The sequence below is a fragment of the Pelophylax lessonae genome (assembly GCF_965119305.1).
Source record: "Pelophylax lessonae genome assembly, chromosome: 2".
In the NCBI taxonomy this organism is placed as follows: Eukaryota; Metazoa; Chordata; class Amphibia; order Anura; family Ranidae; genus Pelophylax; species Pelophylax lessonae.
In genome coordinates, this window is record NC_138769.1 from 321417902 (window position 1) to 321440300 (window position 22399).

General features: G+C 46.7%; 1 protein-coding gene across 1 annotated transcript in view; it reads right to left on the reverse strand.

The window, feature by feature from the left end:
* The window catches only part of WASF2 (WASP family member 2), a 118356-nt gene that overhangs the window by 10695 nt on the left and 85262 nt on the right, over positions 1-22399 (reverse strand). The window contains exons 6-7 of the mRNA XM_082244370.1: positions 4455-4585; positions 3910-4056 (exon numbers count right to left, since the gene is read on the reverse strand). Coding sequence (XP_082100496.1) covers positions 3910-4056; positions 4455-4585 — 278 coding nt within the window. The remainder of the gene's footprint in view (positions 1-3909; positions 4057-4454; positions 4586-22399) is intronic.

The following is a 22399-nucleotide window of genomic DNA, read 5'->3' on the forward strand; positions in this document are numbered from 1 at the left end:
AAAACAGTTCTGGTCACTATGCAGCAACAACCCAGTAAACAAAAAGGTATGAAAATTTGCCCCACAAAAATGTAGAAAGCATTTATTAATGAAGAAAAATTAGACCACACAATAAATGAAGCACGTAAATTCCTGGTGCCCAACCTGCGGCCCTTTGTTATATTATATGCGGTCCTCAGACCTTAGCAGTCTGTAGTGGGAACACTGATTAATGTAAAAGCATTGATCTCTACTAGCCTCATGTTCCCAGTTTTGTACTGCATTCTTTAGCTTATTCCCTGCCAAAAATGTAGCACACGCTCTTATCCTCATTTCCTCTATTAGGGCTGCAGTTTCTGACAGTCCTCTTAAACAATACATTTATTGAGCATTATGTGCAGTCCTTTAGTGATATCAGGGGCCACTGACAACCACTGACTAAAGTATTGTTCTACATTAAGCTAAAAGAAAAAAATCATTTGTTTTTGGCAGTGCTATCAGTAGCAAGGTCAGCAGACACCTTGGAGCTGCTTGCAACAAAAACTTCTGCTTTACCCACTGATATCACTTGATCCATTATGTACACTGTCCAGTTTCACAAAGTATAGGTATTTTGGCCATCGTTACTTTTTACTGCACTTATTCTTTCCATCATTTCCTCTACAGATTTAGACAAAAATTTTCTGAATGCCTGTCTGTCACTGTATGATCGCTCAACTTCAGTGGAATGTTCATCATCAACCTGGCATGATTAGAAGGGCTTTCTATTGAAGACAAGGGAGTCTGGGGATGCACATACAAGAGGACACAACATAGGATTGGAAATATTTTGAAGAGCCAATGGGCAGAACAAGGTAGACCCTAAAGCAGTGATGGCAAACCTTGGCACCCCAGATGTTTTGGAACTACATTTCCCACGATGCTCATGCACTCTGCAGTGTAGTGGAGCATCCTGGGAAATGTAGTTCCAAAACACCTGGGGTGCCAAGGTTCGCCATCACTGCCCTAAAGCATCAAGCTTTTCAGAGCTGCATTTCAGGTAGGTACAGTGCCTTGCGAAAGTATTCGGCCCCCTTGAAATTTGCGACCTTTTGCAACATTTCAGGCTTCAAACATAAAGATATAAAACTGTAATTTTTTGTGAAGAATCAACAACAAGTGGGACACAATCATGAAGTGGAATGAAATTTATTGGATATTTCAAACTTTGTTAACAAATAAAAAACTGAAAAATTGGGCGTGCAAAATTATTCAGCCCCTTTACTTTCAGTGCAGCAAACTCTCCAGAAGTTCAGTGAGGATCTCTGAATGATCCAATGTTGACCTAAATGATTAATGATGACAAATAGAATCCACCTGTGTGTAATCAAGTCTCCTTATAAATGCACCAGCACTGTGATAGTCTCAGAGCTGGTTCACACTACCACTACCAGAAAGTCGCCCCGTGACTTGAAGAGACTTGTTTAGAGACTTGGAAGAGACTTGTGCACTACTTTGAAGAGATAGGCGACTTTGTCTGTGGGGAATGCCTGGCTAATCTCTTTCTTCTTCCTGGAAAGTCTGATAACAAGTCGTGTCAATTAAGATAAGGAGGCAACTCCCATTGAAGTATATGGGACAGTCGGATCACAGGTCGCCTCAAAGTAGTAGAGGACCCTTTTCTGAAGTCGGAGCAACTTCAGTAGTGCCAATTAAGACGGCACTGATTGATTAACATTGCTTTTGTTATGTCAAGCTACCTGGGGCAACACAAGTTGCCTCACAAGTCGCGCTAGTGTGAATGGGCTCTCAGAGGTCCATTTAAAGCGCAGAGAGCATCATGAAGAACAAGGAACACACCAGGCAGGTCCGAGATACTGTTGTGGAGAAGTTTAAAGCTGGATTTGGATACAAAAAGATTTCCCAAGCTTTAAACATCCCAGGGAGCACTGTGCAAGAGATAATATTGAAATGGAAGGAGTGTCAGACCACTGCAAATCTACGAAGACCTGGCTGTCCCTCTAAACTTTCAGCTCATACAAGGAGAAGACTGATCAGAGATGAAGCCAAGAGGCCCATGATCACTCTGGATGAACTGCAGAGATCTACATCTGAGGTGGGAGACAATCAGTCATATACTGCACAAATCTGGCCTTTATGGAAGAGTGGCAAGAAGAAAGCCATTTCTTAAAGATATCCATAAAAAGTGTCGTTTAAAGTTTGCCACAAGCCACCTGGGAGACACACCAAACATGTGGAAGAAGGTGCTCTGGTCAGATGAAACCAAAATCGAACTTTTTGGCAACAATGCAAAACGTTATGTTTGGCGTAAAAGCAACACAGCTCATCACCCTGAACACACCATCCCCACTGTCAAACATGGTGGTGGCAGCATCATGGTTTGGGCCTGCTTTTCTTCAGCAGGGACAGGGAAGATGGTTAAAATTGATGGGAAGATGGATGGAGCCAAATACAGGACCATTCTGGAAGAAAACCTGATGGAGTCTGCAAAAGACCCGAGACTGGGACAGAGATTTGTCTTCCAACAAGACAATGATCCAAAACATAAAGCAAAATCTACAATGGAATGGTTCACAAATAAACATATCCAGGTGTTAGAATGGCCAAGTCAAAGTCCAGACCTGAATCCAATCAAGAATCTGTGGAAAGAACTGAAAACTGCTGTTCACAAACGCTCTCCATCCAACCTCACTGAGCTCGAGCTGTTTTGCAAGGAGGAATGGGCAAAAATTTCAGTACCTCGATGTGCAAAACTGAGAGACATACCCCAAGCGACTTACAGCTGTAATCGCAGCAAAAGGTGGCGCTACAAAGTATTAACTTAAGGGGGCTGAATAATTTTGCACGCCCAATGTTTCAGTTTTTTATTTTTTAAAAAAGTTTGAAATACCCAATAAATTTCGTTCCACTTCATGATTGTGTCCCACTTGTTGTTGATTCTTCACAAAAAATTAGTTTTATATCTTTATGTTTCAAGCCTGAAATGTGGCAAAAGGTCGCAAAGTTCAAGGGGCCGAATACTTTCGCAAGGCACTGTATATTACATTACAAAAATGTGGGAAAGAAAAGCTTTAAAAAAACAAAAAAACAAAACAAAGGACAGTTAAAAGAAAAAATACATTTGTGATTTTACATTATATTATAATTTGTTACAAGTCAGCTGTATATTTAAATCTGCAGCAAAACTTAGCAAACTGGGTTCATCTGTCCAGTGAAATCTGCAGTATCGAATGCCCTGTGACCGGCCCACAGATATAACCCAGATATCTAGAGAGCTGGAAATCAAGTTATAGGCACACCCATTTCAATAGGAGTCTTATTTTTGCTAAGAAATGAGGACTTAAAAGCTAAAGAAATACAGATGGAGCTCCTGGTCTTTTTATAACACTGACATTGTTCAGGTGATAATAAAATCACAATGTAAATAGTTCCTGGAGAGATTTTTTTTTTCCTTGACAAAATTAGAGTTGCGCTATAAATATGAATACTAGCTACACAGCTTTAACAGCTTTAGATTAAAGCAGTATTAAACTCAAAATGTAATATATTGGAGCTTACCAAACCTTAGATGTGGTGGCAGCATGATTTTATTTTTTTTAGCCTTTTTTTTTTTTTACCTCTGGCGATATGGGCAGTAACACACATCCTGTATTAAAGTGCCCCTGCTCTGCACGAAGGCGCACCTTTGGACATCAGCATTGTCAGTCTATAAAAGCTGATCAGTGTAAGCACCCCTGCTAATGTTAAATGGTTTTTCTCATCTCTGTAAACCGATACATCTGCAAAGAAGGAAGGCTAAATAGGAGAACGGATGTAGCCATCACATCTAAGAACTGGTAAGCTGCAGTATAATAAACTTTTGCTTTTGAGTTAAAAACTATTCAAGCTAGAACTTAAATAATGAAATTACTGCCAATTAATAATGTTTACCTAAAATCCATAGGTGGAGGCGGCAGAGAATCATCGGGAACTGGTGGTGGGCTTGGAAATATATCATCATTTGGAGGCGGTGGAGGATATAGAGAGATATCAACCCCATCAATAGGGCTTAAGGTTCCATTCTGATTCAGTTCAACCCTAAAATGCACAAAACAGAAAAACATTTGAAAAAACATTAAACCACAAAAGTGTATTCATAGCGAAAACGTTTTTTTTTTTTTTCTATACAGGGGTGAGGAGGTAAAAGGCCTATAAATCTTTTATTGCGGTCCGTGTCTCCATTAGCAGGATTCACCCCCTTTACTTGCCCTGGTGACCATTGTCACTGAAACATTAGGTGTTGGGAAAATCCAACATTTTGAGTTGCCAGAAGAATAGCAATAGTTTTCTCCCCCTGTTGTCTCTCCAAAAGTGAAGGAAAATCTGCTTGATGGGGTACAGATAAGAAAAGAACAGGCTTTTTACCATTCCTATGCCATTCAAAATGAAAAGTTTAGCCTTTAGTTATACTTTATTAAAAAGGTCAAAACTCTTACCCAGAATTTGAAAGAGTATCTTTACGTTCCTCAAATTCCTTGCCCATTTTCATCTTCTCCCATTCATCTTTTCGAGTGCGGATTTTACGAGGATTCACATTGCCACGGTTAGGATTATCTTTCTTTTCTCTCTATGAAATGGAAAAGTGGTACCATGGGTTAACACCTTCAGTTACTTCCACCAAATTATACTAGCTGGAAATATTCATAAAGTACTTTTGAAATGCTAAAAGGTAGATGTTGACCATCCAGTCATGGTTTTTATATCTACTTTCCACCCATGTCTTTTTTTTTTGTTTATATTTCTAAAGTTTTAAAAGGTTGATTGGAAGTAAAAAAAAGTGTTCTTCAGACTTTTAAAAACAGTATTGCACAACATTTTGCTTATATATTGTCAAGTAAACTAGACCACTGTCATGGGCTCCACTAGCTGGACTGGATTTAGCTAATTGTGTGGCTGGATGTGGCCAATTACGCTCTGTAGCCAGGCCAAGCGAACCTGCAGCTCTCAAGGTGTGGTGAAACACAAACCCCAGAAATCACTTCCAGCCAGAGGCATGCTGGGATAACTGGATTTTTGACTTACTGTAAAATCCTTTTCTCATAAGTTCATTGACGGACGCAGTTATCTCTGATTCATATCAGTAGGGTAATACTGCCCCCTACAGGAGTAGGACACTAGGCAGAAAAAAGTTCTGGCTATGCCTATGGGCAGTCCCGGAAGGTACACCCTCTCTCTTCCTGCATAGGATGTCAGTTTTGCATCAAAGCAGCGTCAGAAAAGTAACACCAACCCAACTCAAAATAGAGGGGCGGGTACTGCGTCCGTCAATGAACTTAAAAGGATTTTACGGCAAGTCAAAAATCCAGTTTTCTCTATCGTTCATTGACAGACGCAGTTCTCTCTGATTCATATCAGTAGGGACGTCCCAAAGCAGTACCATAAAATGAGGGGTGGGAACAGCAGAAAAGAAAAAGTCCCCATAGTCGAACAGGCAACATAGGACTCATCAGAACAAAAGATGAGGCCCACCTGAAAGAAACAGTAAACACCCTCAAGGAAGGTCAAAAGCCCTCCAAACAGCCAGCAAAAAGCCTTGCGGCCGAAAAGAGGCATCTGCACATGCCAGCACATCCACCTAATAAAATGTGGTAAAGGTGTGAACAGACTACCACGTACTCATCTTGCAACCTGGAGCACAGATGCCTACAAGGCGAAAAGCACAGGAAGCACTAGGCGCCCGAGTAGAATGTGCCGAAACAGGGAAAGGTAGGACCTGACCCTTAATTGAATAAACCTGCACCACCGTCTGTCCGATCCATCCGGGAATAGATGCAACACCTTTACGGCCACCCGTAAGTACCGAGAGCGAGCCTGACTTACGAAAAGACTCAGTAGTCGCCAAGTACACCTTGAGTGACCGCACTCTAAACAGAGTAGGAAATGCACATTCCTTAGGATGTGAGGGCTCAGGACAGAAGATAGGAATACAATGACCCCATGCAAGTGAACACCAGAAACCACCTTCGGAGGGAAGGACGGAACCCGGATGAAGTACCACTTGGCCCCATGATCAACATATAGGGAGATCGACAGGACAATGTCGCCAGTGCCGACACCTGGGCGCAGAGTGTCAGCAACCAAGGCGGCCACCTTCTGTAATGAGGTAGGCAGGGGATACCGTCCAACACTCGCAAAACGAGGGTCTAAAAGAACCGACTGCACCAAATCAAGGTCCCCAGTGGGTGACGTAGGTCGCACCGGAAGTACCAAGTGTCGCACCCCCTGGAAGAAGTCACGCACCAGGGCACAGGCGGCCAACGGCCTTTGGAAGAAATTAGCCAAAACCGAAAACTGACACTTGACAAAGTCAACGACCGCAAAGTCGGACGGGAGATGGGCCCTGGAGAAAATAACTCCTCCCCGAGAGGAATTCTCCAAGGAGCGTGTGCGGCTAGCCTGACCAGGCTGGCGTACCAAGCTCGGCGAGGCCCGTCCGGAAGCCACGAGAAAGACCGGAATCCCTGCTGCCTCGATCCTGCGAAAGATTCTTGCCAGCAACTTGGGAGGAGGGAAAGGCAGACCGCAGCGGATACTGACCTTGGCCCATCCGTGAGCACGCACACACGACCATGCCAGTGGCAGCCGTGCGCAGGTGACCATGCTAAACTCCACGGCATTGTTCAAGTTGAACTTAGCGAATGTTCTTACCCATGACAAAACCCATGGTGCCACCATTGCACCCGCCAGAGGGTCTTGGGAGCGGGCCAAAAACCGCAGCACTATCCTGTAGATGGGACGCCAACAGGTCCATATCTGGAGTGCCCCCAATGAAGGCACAACTGCTGAAACACCTCCAGATGAAGGGACCATTCCCCAAGGTTTCCACACCTGAAAAAGGAACAGTGGAAGAGCTGGAACAAGGCGCACTGCCCAACAAAGCATTGACACTTCCAAGGCCGCAAGGACACCCTTGGTGCCCCCTTGGTGAATGACATAAGCCACGGTCATGGCGTAGTCAACTGAACGTGCACCGAGCAGCTGCAGGTGCCTTATCCAGTGAACCAGGCAAAGCCGGATCGCTCTCAGCCCCAGGACATTGATCGGTAACCTGGATTCTCAAGGGACCATACTTCCGAAAGTCCAGAGAGTTTGGATTCTAGTGCCATTCGAGAAGGATCGCCTTCTGGGGGATCCCCGAGAGGGATTGAGCCAAAGGGACTGTCTCCAAAGATGGCACCATCAGTCCCAGAACTTGCATACAGCTCTGAAGGGATGACCATGTGCAGGACACGAACCGCAGTCTGAAGTTCCAAGAGTTTTTTCCCCGGAGGGAGAAAACAACCTGACTGAGGGCGAGTCCAAAGTCAGGCCCAGATAGTCCAGTCTCTTGGAAGGGACCAGGGATGACTTCTGAAGGTTCAGAACCCACCTGAAGTTCTCGTGGTGACTTCCAAATTTGTTTGTCAGCACCGTAGGAGACTCCACACGGAGAAGCAGATCGGCCAGGAACCCCGGACCGATACACCCTGCTGCCGCAACAGTGCCAGGACCGGAGCCAACACCTTTGTGAAGACCCTAGTAGCATAAGCGAGACCAAAGGGTAACACCACAACCCGATAGAGATCCTTCCCCACAGCAAAAAACAGAGAACACGTAGGTGTCCCGAACATAACAGGATGTGAAGGTGTAAGATTCTGGTACCTTTGGTACCCTTATTGCCCATTTTCCTTTTCATATTGCGTCCCACCTTTTTAGTTAGGTGGAACGCATATACCTTTAAGCCGTATGACATCATCACTGAGCGCAGCTCTGAGCGGCTATTTTAATCGCCGGCTTTCTCTCTCAGGTAGTTCGTTCAAGCCGCCAGTATACAGCTATGCCTGACGCTACCTGGACATGTATCTCGCTACCTGTTCTTGTGCTTCACTTTCTGATCTTGTATCTCGCTACCTGATCTAACTGCATGCTTACAAGCCTTGTCTTATGCTGCCGGAGCCTCCAGCTATTCTCTTTACCTGGAACAGACCGGAACCTCGATACTGATCCCGTATCTCGCTACCGGATCACTCCCTCACTACCGGACCCCTCTACTTACTAACCTTACTAGTGATAAGTACCCCACAGGGGATTCCTCCATAACTAACTTACACTATCTACTTCTGCACATTAAGGACTGTTACTATCTATGCATTACTAATACTATCATCTGCACTGTTACATAGATTGCTAGCTCTTGAGTCTACTACCATCTATCCTTGCACTGGGTTAGTCTCTCCTGTATATCATCTGCTGTCCTTACCACCTATTACCATACATGATTACTAACCTATCTGTATCCTACCTATTACTGTCTACTACTCTCCTGAACATTACTATCAAGTGCTTATCATTGCTATCACTGCTCACACCTGTCCCTTCAGCACATCACCTCTATACTGTCATATACATCCTATCACTCCAGGAACATCTTATTGAGTGTGTGTATATCTGTACGCTGAAGCAGGCGGGTCCACAGTGATGAGTCTGGAGAGTTGGATCTGGTAATTCAACACATCTCTACATGACTACTGAGTGGAGATTCTGCAGCTGCAAATCCAGCTTACTATAAAAACGCAGGAGCGTTACAGAAGGTAGGCAGCTTGATGTCTATGGAGGCCAGGAATCCCCCTGAGCCAGTTGGTCCAGCTTGTTGAACCAGAGCCTGAACTGCCCCACAGAGCGCCTTGTAAGCGATCCGGCAACAGCCGTACATTGGAAGGGAAAAACCTTCCCGAAACAGAAATAAACAAATCGGAAATCGATCTTGCATCTGGACCGCAGGACCTCCTGGGATCCGGGCCAGCCGCAGGTCCTCGACCGGCAAGGACATCCCCCCACCCCCTAGATGGGTGAGGAAGCACTTTCAGGCCGAGTAGGCCTTGTCCGCAGGTCTGGAAAAAAACAATCTAATGTTCTGCAGACCAGGGTTGTTTGGAACCATTGGAAGCCTGGAAGGACTTCGCCACATCGACCATCCCCAAGAGATTAAGAAACTGTTTGCAAGCCGAAAGGGAAGAACCCCGACTGCGACGAAGGCCATTACCCTTGTTAGCCGGTGGAAGAAAACACTCTTCCCCCCGTGAGAACCTTATATAATGTCATCCAGGGCAGCGCCAAACAGGCGATCCCTCTGAAAAGGGATATCCATTAAGACCATCTTAGAAGTTTGATCCGCAGACCAACACTCCACCGGACAACACTCCACGCTGGACAACCACTGCCGAAAACGACAAGGTGACCCATACAAGGGAGCCTCGACCAGCGCAGCATCGCAAATTGCAGCCCCTGCGCCAACTGGTCCAACAGCTTGCCCAGGGCAAGAGGGACATGCCCCACACCAAATCACGGTGGTGGAACTCCGCCCATCAGGCAAAGTCTTCGTGGCAAGGGCAAACAAACACTGTTCCCAGTGCAGACTACGCCAGGGAGTACAGATCGCAGGCCACAGGCCGTGCCATCCTATCCCCCAAGTCCAAAGGACGGGGACTCCTCCACTGGAACAACGGTAGTCCCATTCAGTTAGAGACAGTACATCCACCAAAGGCGGAACAGTCCTCTGTACCAGAGACTCCCCAAAAGGGCAACGTCTAACGGCAGCTTAGACACCCCAGGGGAACGTCTCAGACGGTCCCCTCCTACATGAGCAGCCAGCAAAAAAGAACAGCTCCAGATGGCATGCAAGTGCCAGATGCCACCTGCGCCCCAGGCGTAGAGGCCGCTGCAACCCCCAAATTGCAGGGTGCCACGCACCGAAACAGCCAGTGCATCCACCAGCGCCTGTTGCTGTAGGGGAGGTAGAAATGTCATCCTCATAATCCCAGGAGACAGGGTAGGAGGTAACAGACCCGGCAGGGAGGCCCCATGTCTGCAGAGGCTGAGCCAGACTCAGACTCCGAGACATCAGATGAGGCAAGGGTAGGCGGAGAAACGTTTCAGCGCACCTACCACCTTCACCCGGGCCCAAATGCTTCCCAAACGGCAGAAAAGGCATTGACGGACAGTGAAGATCCGGAAGGCCCTGCAGCCCCCGTGAGGGGGTCAGGTGAGAACAAATGGCCTGCAGGGTCCATACTGAACCTGAGGAACCCGCCAGCAACTTTAAAAAAAATGACAAAAATTAAAATTTTTTTTTTTCCTTAAAAAGAGGCCATACCCCCCGAGGTCAGGCACGCACTAACAGGCCCCCACAGAGAGGGAGAGACCACCCTCATGACACACTGTCCTCCAGGCACTCCCACCGGCCTCCACAGCAAAAAAAATCTACCGCAAGATGGCCGAAAATGGGTGTACCAAGATGGCCGCCATCATAGAAGATAATCGGGACCTACAGGGGGACCCCCCAAACGCCCATCCACAGCAGAAAACCCCACCAAGGCCCCCCTCCCTCACAGGATCAGTCGAGCGCCGTGGACTGCACACTCCCCCCGCCCCCCATGCGGCATGCACACTAGGCCCCAGCCTCAGGTAGGACCAAACAGTCCCCCACCTGGGAGGGGGGGTGGTGGAGAGGAGGGGGGTCACAACAGGACAGAGGGAAACCCACGAGTGTGAGGGTCCGACCATCCCTGGGAGAGAGCCCGCATCCACCCCAAAATCTGCCAGGGAGGGGGGGGGGGGGGTGTTCACTCACCATACCGGGAACACAGGCAGGCGCCATCTCTTGACAGAACCCCACGCCACTTGAGTAGGGGGGCTGTCGGCCAAATAGAAACGCTGCGACATAAGCCTAGACGCTGTCGTGTGCGTCCTGGCGAGACGTTTGCACTCGCAGGGCCAGTCCCCGTCCAGTGGGACTATGTCGTGGCCGACCCAGCGCGGAGCTATGGTCTGCATGCGCTTGCTGGCCAGACTGGGGTGACCACTGGACATGGTGGTCCAGTCTGTAGCCCCCAGTCCGGCATAATTGCTTGAAAATCTCCCAGGAAAAAAAGTTCAGGAGAAAAAAAGGCTAGCCAAAAAAAATCTAAATAAAAAAACACTTTATATGCCAGGACCAGATATCCAAGCAAGGAACTAGGCCCTTATTCCTGACTAGGCAGATTAAAACGGACATCCTATGCAGTTAGAGAGAGGGTGTACCCTCCGGGACTGCCCATAGGCGTAGCCAGAACTTTTTTCTGCCTAGTGTCCTCCTCCTGTAGGGGACAGTATTACCCTACTGATATGAATCAGGGAACTGTGTCCGTCAATGAACGATAGAGAAATTAAGTTCCCACACAGCTGAAGAGTATGCAATCTGTCAACATTATATTTATAGGAGGTATATCTCCGGAACTTGAATTATCAGCATGAAGGCACTTCAAACCTGGTTTTCTTCAAGGTTGAAACACAAGGGAAAGAAAATGTTGCTGATCAAGTTTTATTAAGTTTCAAAAGGATGTCTTCACTCCCGATAGTCATCGTGAAGCTGGGAGCTCTCGTTAAAGACCTATTCATCTCTGGTCACCATGGTCTTTATCAGAAGTGTTCTTTTGGGTGAGAGTCAAGGTTTGTCAAGCAGACTAAGGACATGGATTACTGGAACCATGTCCTGTGGTCTGATGAGACCAAGATAAACGTATTTGGTTCAGATGGTGTCAAGCTTGTGTGTCTTTGTACTCCTCATCTGGTTGCTGCCACACAAGCTTGACACCATCTGAATCAAATAAGTTTATCTTGGTCTCATCAGACCACAGGACATGGTTCCAGTAATCCATGTCCTTAGTCAGCTTGTCTTCAGCAAGCTGTTTGTGGGCTTTCTTGTGCATCATCTTTAGAAGAGGCTTTCTTCTGGGACGACAGCCATGCAGACCAATTTGATGCATGGTGTGGTGTATGGTCTGAGCACTGACCCCCCACCCTTTCAACCTCTGCAGCAATGCTGTCAGCACTCACGTCTATTTCCCAAAGACAACCTCCGGATAAGACGCTGAGAACGTGCACTGAATTTCTTTGGTCGACCATGGTGAGGCCTGTTCTGAGTAGAACTTGTCCTGGTAAACCGCTGTATGGTCTTGGCCACCTTGCTGCAGCTCAGTTTCAGGGTCTTGGCAATCCTATTATAGCCTAGGCCATCTTTATGTAGAGCAACAATTCTTTTTCTCAGATCCACAGAGAGTTCATGTTGAATTTCCAGTGACCAGTATGAGAGAGTGAGAGCGATAACACCAAATTTAACACACCTGCTCCCCATTCACACCTGAGACCTTGTAACACTAACGAGTCACATGACACCAGGGAGGGAAAATGGCTAATTGGGCCCAATTTCGAAATTTTCACTTAGGGGTGTACTCACTTTTGTTGCCAGAGGTTTAGACATTAATGGCTGTGTTGAGTTTTTTTAAAAGGCAAATTTACACTGTTATACACAAGCTGTACACTCACTACTTTACATTGTAGCAAAGTGTTATTTCTTCAGTGTTGTCACATGAAGATAAAATTTACAAAAATGTGAGGGGTGTACTCACTTTTGTGAAATACTTTATCTGTACGAGTTGTTCTAGTATTTGAGCTGGAAGTTTACGGATTTCCTCATCATGTAACTTCTTCAGGAAGATGATCTCCTCCTGGAGGGTTTCCAGTTTGCGTTCCAAGTCGATACATGCCAGGGATGCATGAGCAACAACCTGTCTGAATGACTGCAGGTTGCTTTTAGCCTTTTCCCTCTGAATCTTCTTGCAGTTTTTCTCTGAGTTTCTGGAGGTCATCAGCCAGGTTGTCCCTCTCCACTTTCACCCTGGCTTTCTCGTTGGTGAGTAGGTCCACCTGCCTATGAAGATCCCCCATCTTCTCTTCGTACAGATCCCCCACCCTAGAGGTACCCTTGCCCTTCAGCTCAGCCAACAAGCATTTCTGTAAGCCTAACACGCAAATATTGTGAATTAAGCCAGTATTGCATCATGGAGCTGTACATTACACTTTATTGCAAACCAGGGTAAAACATCACAAATGTAGTCCATTAACACATTTCTGCATGAGAAGTGCCTTAATCACAGCTAATTACACAAAACAATACTCCTGAATTTAAAAGCACCGTCCCTAGGGATTAAAAAAAAAAAAAAAAACAGGCAAATAAGTATATCTTAGTACACAAAGACAACACTTAAAAATTAAATTAACCATCTCTTTCCTACACACTTGTAGTCTGGGACATATTTAGGTAGAACATAGATCTACATTCTCTCCATACCCCTCTTGTTCCTCTATTTAACCACTTGCCTATTGGGCACTTTCATTCCCTTCCTGCCCAGGCCAATTTTGAGCTTTCAGTGCTGTCACAATTTGAATGACAATTGCGCGGTCAGGCAACATTGTACCCAAATAAAATGTTTGTCATATTTTTGGTTTGGAGACAATTAGAGCTTTCCCTTTAATGGTATTTCATCACCAGTTTTTTTTTTTTTTTGCTAATGCTAAACAAAACAAAAAAAAGACCAAAATTAAAAAAAAAAAATAAAAACCCCAAACCCCAAACAACCTTTTTCTTTGTTTCGGTTATAAAATTTTGAAAATAATTTTTCTTCTTCGGTGATGTGCGCTGAGGTTATTGGCTCTTTACCATGATTTGTGATGTGCTGTGTCCGATGGACATAGCCCATCACCGATCACTGCACACACCCCCGGACGCAGAAAATATGAGAGGATGTCATAGGACGTCCTCTCATATGACTAGACCAGAGCGATCCTGCACGGACAACAAATGTACAATAGGCTAGGCGGGAACCGGTAATAAACAAGAACTTCCCCTGGGTCTCAGTGGTGGGAAAATTTGGGGTTGCTGCAGATAGGAACTTCCTACAAGGCACTGAACCTTATGCCCCCTACGAAAATGTTTCAATACCTTGAAAGCATAGTTACATAGTTAATCTGGTTAAAAAAAAAAAAATAAAAAAAAAGTCCATCTAGCTCAACCAATAAAAAGGGGGGGGGGGGGAATCATACAATCTTATATACACAATCCTATACCCACAGTTGATACAGAGGAAGGCAAAAAACCCCAGCAAAGCATGATCCAATTTGCCCAGCGGGGGAAAGAAAAAATTCCATCCTGACCCCCCCAAGAGGCAATCGGATAATTCTTGGATCAAATTCACCTATAAGTGTTAGTATTCAGTTATATTATGCATATTTAGGAAACAATCCAGGCCTTTTTTAAAACAATCTACTGGGGTGGCCAGAACCAGCTCTTGAAGGAGTCTATTCCACATTTTCACAGCTCTTACTATGAAGAAACCTTTCCGTATTTGGAGATAAAATCTCTTTTCCTCCAGACGTAAAGAATGCCATCTGGTCCTCTGTGATGATCTTAAAAAGTGAATAACTCAACACCAAGTTCACTATATGAACCACTTATGTATTTATAAATGTTGATTACATCCTCCCTTAATCTCCTCTTCCCAAGAAAGAATAAATTTACTTCCTCTAAACTTTCCTCATACCTGAGCTCCTCCATGCCTCATCAGTTTGGTTGCCCTTCTCTGCACTTTCTCCAGTTCAACAATATCCTTTTGTGAACTGGTGCCCAAAACTGAACTGCATATTCCAAATCCAAACCATGCCTTTCATAAAGGCCAAACTAAAAAAAAAAATGGGATTTTGACTCACCGCAAAATCTATTTCTCTGATGTTCATTGACAGACAGCTCCTGATCTTCTTAACCATTGGGTTATACTGCCCCTTACAGGAGTGGGACACTAGGCAGAAAAAAGAATGGCTACGCCTATCGGCAATCCCAGGGGGTATACTCCCTCTCTCTGCTACAGGTGCTCAGTTTTGTTACAAGCAGTGTCAGAAGAAAATACTACTGCACAGAGGGGTGGGTGCTCTGTTCATCAATGATCATCAGGGAAATGTATTTTATGGTAAGTCAAAAATCCCATTTTCTCTTTCGTTCATTTACATACAGCTCCTGATCTTCTCAACCATTAGAACGTCCCAAAGCAATGTTAAACATGAGGGGTGGGAACAGCGAAAAAGAAATTCCCAAGGCTAAAACTATAGCCAACTAGGTAAACAGGAGCTCAACCAAAACAACTGGAGCCCTCCTGAAAAAAAAACAGTACACCCTTAAAGAGGACTAGGTCCTCTAAACAGCAGCCTGCGAAACCTTGTGGCCAAAGAAAGCATCCGCAGATGACAACACATCTACTTTTAGAACTTTGTGAACGTGTGCACCAACAACCAGATGGCTACCTTGCAAACCTGCGTCACTGACGCCTGATGACGGAAGGCCCAGGAGGCACTGAGCGCCCGAGTAGAATGTGCCTGACAGGGAAAGGAAGAACCTGACCCGGAATGGAATAGACCTGAACCCCCGTCTGTCTGATCCATCTGGAAATGGTCGCAGAGGAAGTGGACAACCCTTCCGAGGCCTATCTGTGAGCACAAATAGTGACTTCCTAAAAGTCTCAGTAGCTGCCAGGTACCCCTAAATGTGCGGACCACATCCAAAGCATGCAAAGCAAGTTCCTTCAGATGTTTTGGCCTGGGACACAGGGAAGGCAACACAATGTCTAAATTCTAATGAAAAATCAGAGACAACGACGGACAGGGGGGAAGAACTACCTCATCACTGTGAACCACCAAGCAACTCTGAAGACGTCACCGGAAGTGACGAAACGCTTCAGTTTGGACCGCATAACGTCATTACGCTACCCTAGTTGGAATGCAAGGCGGAAGTTAGCCCGTGACTCCGCGAGGAGGACGCGCAGCCCGCACCGCTGACCACCAGGGATAGTCTTTATTTGGCTTTTAAATATCTTGAACCCGTTGCAAGGGTAATAAAACTTTTAATAGACAATATTACGCTATTTGGAGCCTTCTTTTCTCCTTTCCCACTACATTGACCATCACACCCCGGAGTCCAGAGGAGCCATTACTAGCCCATAGGACCACCTTAAAAGGGGAAGCCATTTGGCCCAGGGGGCCACTAAAGCTTAAATGGTCTTAATGTCATACAACATATAAGACCCACGTCATCTGGTAAGTGACCCATCTTATTCATTTCACTCAGGACAAGGAATCGATACCCTGAACAATCAAGCCAGAGCACTTGCACCTTTGCGGATAGCCACTTGCACTAAGGACATTATTTTGAGCACAAAGTCACTATTTATTGTTGGACTTTCTTTTATATTTATATCTTTTTCAAAGGTAATATTGTTGATTGATTACATCATTTATTTAAAGATATCTATAATTGACACTTATGTCACAGTCACTTATGCATATCAGATTATAATTTAAGCACAATACTATTGTTCACTTTTTTTGGCTTTTTTATTGTGAATCTATATTTATTTATATGCTATTTGCTGTAAATTTATATTTATTTTTCATATGTTATATATTGAGTCACACTGGCACTTTACAGCACAGGTTTAATTTATACTGGGAACTGTATTTTATATTTTCTCTGATGTTATTTAATCAGCAAGCACTGTATTTGGCCTTTTTCTAAAAAAGACCATCCTTTTGACAAGCAAGGTGAATGACAGGATAACGCCGCCAATTCTGACACCCTGCATGCAGAGGTGAAAGCCACCAAAAAGGCCACCTTATGGGACACCGTAAGCAGGGGAACGGCCTGAAGATTCTCAGAAGGAGGCTTCAGGAGGACTGAGAGCACCAAACTGAGGTCCCAAGGCGGCAACAGAGAAGAGTCAAGTGCCTAACTCCCTGAAGAAAGGTACGGACCAAGGAGTAAGTGGCCAAGAGCCATTGAAAGAAGACTGCTAAGGCTGACACCTGACCCTTAATAGCACTCCAGGCCAGTACTCAAGGCCAGTTTCTGCCCTTTTTGAAGGAAAGTCAAAATCCGAGCCACTGAAAAAAAAGAGCGAGGATGAACCCCAAGAGACTCACATCATGCAATGTATGTTTTCCACGTACAATTGTAGATCTTCCTAGAAGTAGATTTCCTAGCTTTTAACAGCGTTGGAATCACCAACTCAGACAAACCTCTATCCATCAGCACCTGGCATTCAACAGCCGAACTGTCAAAGCAAGCGACTGTAAAGCAGAATGAAAGATTGGTTCTTGGGACAGCAGATCCTTCCTGAGAGGAAGCTTCCAAGGAACGTTGGCGACCAGCCGCACCAGATCGGCGTACCACGCCCGACGAGGCCAGTACGGGGCCACTAAGATGACTGGATCCCCTTCTGCCTCGATCCTGCGTAGAAGTCTCGGCAGAAGCTTGAGAGGAGGAAAGGCGTAAATCAGACGACACTGACCTCACCGGGCCACCAGCGCATCTGTGGCGTCTGCCAGAGGATCCCCTGACCGAGCCACAAACCTCTGCGCCTTTCTGTTGAGCCGGGACACCAACAGATCCACCTCGAGGATGCCCCACCGGAGACCCAACTGATGAAACCCCTCCAGATGAAGGGTCCACTCCCCTTAGTCCAATGCCTGCTGACTGAGGTAATCCGCCTGCCAGTTTTCCACCATGGGAATGTGTACGGTCGAGAGGGCTGGAATAAACCGTTCTGCCCACCTTAGAATGCCGGCTACCTCCAGAGCCGCCAGGACACTTCTTGTGCCCCCCTGGTGATTGACATAAGCCACGGCCGTGGCATTGTCCGATTGAATGCACACTGAACATCCCTGAAGACGATCCGTCCAATGTTCCAGGCACAGTCTGATCGCTCGGAGAACCAAGACATTGATCAGTAGTCTGGACTCTTCCAGTGTCCAGACCCCCTGAGCAGGATTTTTGCCAAAGACATCTCCCCAGCCGGACAGGCTGGCATCTGTGGAGACCACTGTACAATATAACGGGAGGAAGGATTTGCCCAGCAGAAGCGCCGAATGGCGAAGCCACCATATCAGGGACTCTTTCGTTCGCCGGCTCAGCAGGATTGGATTGTCCAGAGACTGCGGATTCTTGTCCCATTTGGCCAGAATCTCCCTTGAAGGGACCTTGTATGGAACTGTGCAACTGCAAAGGGAACCGCCTCAAAAAGTAGACACCATCTGGCCCAGCACCCGCATTCAAGTCCGGAGGGATGACCATCTGCTGGACAGCAGGAGACAAATTACAGCCTAGAGTTTGTGGAGTTTGTCCAGAGGAAGGAGCACTCTGGCTAAGGCCGAGTCCAGAGTCAGACCCAGATAGTCCAGCTTTGTGGATGGAACCAGAGCAGACTTCTGAAAATTCAGAATCCAGCCAAACACCCTCAAGCGCGTATAGTGATTTCCAGGTTTTCAACCGCAGCAGTAGGAAACTCCGCTCGCAGAAGGAGGTCATTCAAGTAGCCCAGTACGACGATCCCCTATTGGCGTAACAATGCTAGCACCTGGGGCCAACACTTTTGTGAAGACCCGAGGAGCAGAGGTGAGACCAAAGGGTAATGCCACAAACCTATAATGCTCCTCCACCCACGGCAAAGCGGAGGAAGTGCTGGAGACCGAAACACATTGGAATGTGAAAGTAAGCGTCCTTGATGTTGATGGTGGCAAGAAAATTCCCCTATGCAGGGAAGCCACCATCGTGCAAGCGGACTCTATTTTGAACTTCTGCCCACACAAAGCAGTTCAGCGCCTTGAGGTCCAGAAAAGGATGCACCTTGCCTTCCTTCCTGAGGACTGTAAACAGGTTTGAGTAAAAACCCTTGAAAATGTACCGAAGTCGGAACTGGGACCATCACCCTTTGAAGTAAAAGGTCTTGCACCGCCCCAAAAAGTAAGCGGACCATGGACAGTCACACGGAGGGTATGAATGAAACTCGATCTTGTAGCCAAGCCTAAAGACCTTGTGGACCATTTGACTTCTACCAGAGGAGTCCACAGGTCCGGGAACCAGCAAAGACGTCCCCCCCCCCCCACAAGATACGGGTGAGGGTGCACCTTCATGCTGAAGGGGCCTTGTCAGGGAGTCTGGAGAAGCCCGCACTTGACTTGCCAGACTAAGTTCGCTTGGATACTCCAGAGGAGGCCCCGAGGGGCTCTGATCCCTTGTCAGTCAACCAATAGGGACAAAACGCCTTATGACCGGGAAGGAGGGCCCACGTCTACGACAAGGGTCCTTGCCCTTAGTAGCCTGTGGAAGAAAGGTACTCATCCTCCCTGTGAGACCTTTAATGATTTCATCCAGGGTAGCACTAAACAGGCGACCTTGAAAGGGAAGGTCAGTCAAAACCTTTTAGAAGTCTGGTCCGCAGACCAGCATTTGAGCCAAAAGACACGCCGAAGGACCACTGCCGAAACAGAGAGCCGAGCCACTAGGGGAGCCGTATCCAAAGAGACATCACAGATAAACTGCAGGCCCTGGACCAGTTGGTCCGCCAGCTCAGCAAAGGCAGGGGGGGGGAACTACTCCCCCTCCAGGTCACGGTGCAAAAACCTAGCCCATTAGGTCAGAGTCTGCGACACCAGGGCAATGGTGAAAATCGGCCTCAGTGCCGAACCAGCCAGGATGTACATAATGCGGGCCACGGCCTCCGCCTTCCTGTCAGCCGGTCCCTAAATGGTGGGGACTCTTCAACCAGAATCATGGTTGCCTTGTTTAATCTGGAAACCGGAGGGTCCACCACCGGTGGAACAGTCCACTTCTTAAGAAGGGACTCCCCTAGCAAATCGTTGAGGGACCCCAAGGGAACGCTTTAGTCGTCCCCACTATTTAGTGACAATTCTTTCAAAATAGGAGGGGAAAGGAAACACCTTTTCCTCTCTGGATGACTTGTGAATGCCAAAAGGGAACCTGCGCCTCCGTTGCAGTGCATCCACCAGCCCCATTTCATACGCGGTTGCAGAGATGGAGGAATCCTCCTCGCTATCTGAGGATTTAGGGCGTGTGGTCGCAGACTCAGCAAGGTGACCCAGTCCGCGGCGACCAAATAAGATTCAGGATCTAATGAAACAGACGAGGCAGTGGGCGCTTTTTGACAGCCAGTCGCCCAAAAGCCACCTCCACCCGGGACACAAAAGGTCTCCAGGACTACCGTCAGTGCACTAATGGATGGATGGGACCCAGAGGGCCCCGCAGCCTCAGAGGGGATCAGGTGGGGAGATGTGCTCCAAAGCCTCTATCAGTCACCAGGGGGACCCCACAAAAAAGTGTAACACACTGCTAAGGGACAACCCCCACCGCTCTGGCAGCCCACCTGGGTGCCAGCCACAGAGCACCAATTAATCCTCAGTAGAGAGGGAGGGAACCCCACTAGACTTACCACTCCGTAAAAACCAGGCACCGCAGCTACCACCATCGAAATCGCCGCCTAGCGGGCTCCACTGTCATGGCCGCCACTATTTTCAATGGCAAACCACTGCAAAATGGCCACCGGACTACACAAACATGGCCCAACGTGCATTGAGCACACAGGCTAGAAGAAAATGGCAACACCACGAGGCTCCCAGGGACCCAGGAGGGATCCCAAGGCCTCTGAAAAACGGTACAGGCAGGAAGGGGGGCCCTGGCAGGAGACCCCACTAGGTACAGTCCCCCCCACAGCCGATTGCCTGGTTGCCGGCGGCGCAGCCACCCCCCCATTAGCACAGCACCTTGCTTCGACCCCAGGCGGTGGACCAGGCCACCCCACAGTCCCAGCGTCAGTGAAGAGGGGGTGGGTGAGGGGCGATATGGCCCACAGGGACCACCAGACCAATGAGGGGGGTGCCTAAGGGGAAGGAGGGGAACCCAGGGGTACGACTGTCCCATGGAGGGGCCCACGTCCAAATCAAAAATCCTCCAGGGAGAGAGGGAGGACAGTCACTTACCATACCAGGAACCAGGCGGCTCCACTCCAGACAGAGCCTACTCTCCATTGAAATGGAAGGCTGTCGGCCAGGAGGAACGCTGCGACTCGAGCCGGTCATATGCGACCTCGGGAAGGGTTTAACTCGCAAGCCAGCCTCCGTCCGGTGGGGCTATGTCGCGGCCGACCTAGCGCGGAGCTGAGGTCTGTAAGCGCTCACTGGCCAGATTATCCAGCCCATCACCCAGTCTGGCAGTTAATTTTAGATCTCACAGGAAAAAAAAAAAAAAAAAAAAACAGGGGAAAAAAAAATATCTATCCAAAAATAAAAAAAATGCCAGGACCAGAGATCCCAGCAAGGAACTAGGTCCTTACTCCTGACTAGGCAGAAAAAAGTACCTATAGCAGAGAGAGGGAGTATACCCCTTGGGACTGCCCATAGGCATAGCCAGTCTTGTTTTCTGCCTAGTATCCTACTCCTGTAGGGGGCAGTAAAACCCAATGGTAATAAGATCAGGAGCTGTGTCCGTCAATGAACAAAAGAGAAAAATTTAAGCCTCTGGCTATTCTTACAACTTTTAATTATTCCTGCAGGACTACCACACTTGTAAAAGGCCATAGATCTATCCTGAATGAGTTCCTCATGATCCCGATATGCAAACTTCCCTATACGACCCAATGGGAACAGGACCTGGGCTCCACCCAGGCCTCGCCTCTGTGTTTTAGGTGCTGTGGTCAATCAGGAACTATGTTCCATATATGGTGACAATGCCCCAATCTCATGAGGTTTTGGATCCAAACCTTCACCCTAATACGCACGGTTAACAGAAGTTATGGTCTTCAGGACCCCTGAAATAGCCCTGTTTCAAAAACCGGATATAGAAACATCTAAAAATAAATAAAATTTACTAATAAACTAAATTAACTAATAATTCTGGCAGCCAGACTTGCCATAGCTAAATGTTGGAATCAACCAACAAAATCCTTTGAATATGTTAAGCAAACACTGAACTTGATAATGATCAACGATAAATTATCGTCTCTTCTCACCAATACTCAACTGAAATTTGACAAAATGTGGCAGCCATGGATTGGCTATCTTGATAGGGTGTAGTATGCTCCAGGAATCCCCTCAATGATGCTTTACTTCTCCTCTTTCCCTTCTTTCTTTCTGGTGACGATATTTTCTCTCCTATTACCTGCATGTACAATTTCTAGTAGTCACTTGACACATTTACACTGTTGGATATGGAAACAATTTTGTACCTTTAATTCACTATTACTTGATCCTATATGTAATCTTACTGCTTAATTGCCTATCGATTCTTAGGAGTATACCCCTAGAGCAGTGGTTCTCAACTCCTGACCTCAAGACCCACTAACAGGCCAGGATTTAAGTATTACCTGGGGGAGATGCAGACAAGAATACTGCAATCACTGAGCAGCAAATTATATCACCAGTAATGTATTTCAATTATCTTGCAAACCTGGCCTGTTAGTGGGTCCTGAGGACAGGAGTTGAGAACCACTGCCCTAGTGGGTTTACACTTGAGACATTTTCATATTGATGTCATGTGTCTTAACTGTACCCAAAGTGCCTATTCTATTATATTTTCCCTTGACAAGGGAGCCTGTTTGTTACTTGAAACTTTATTAAAAAGATTGGAATATATAAAAAGAAAGTTAAATACAGATATCGTATTTAACTGCTTGACAACCGCATCACTTAG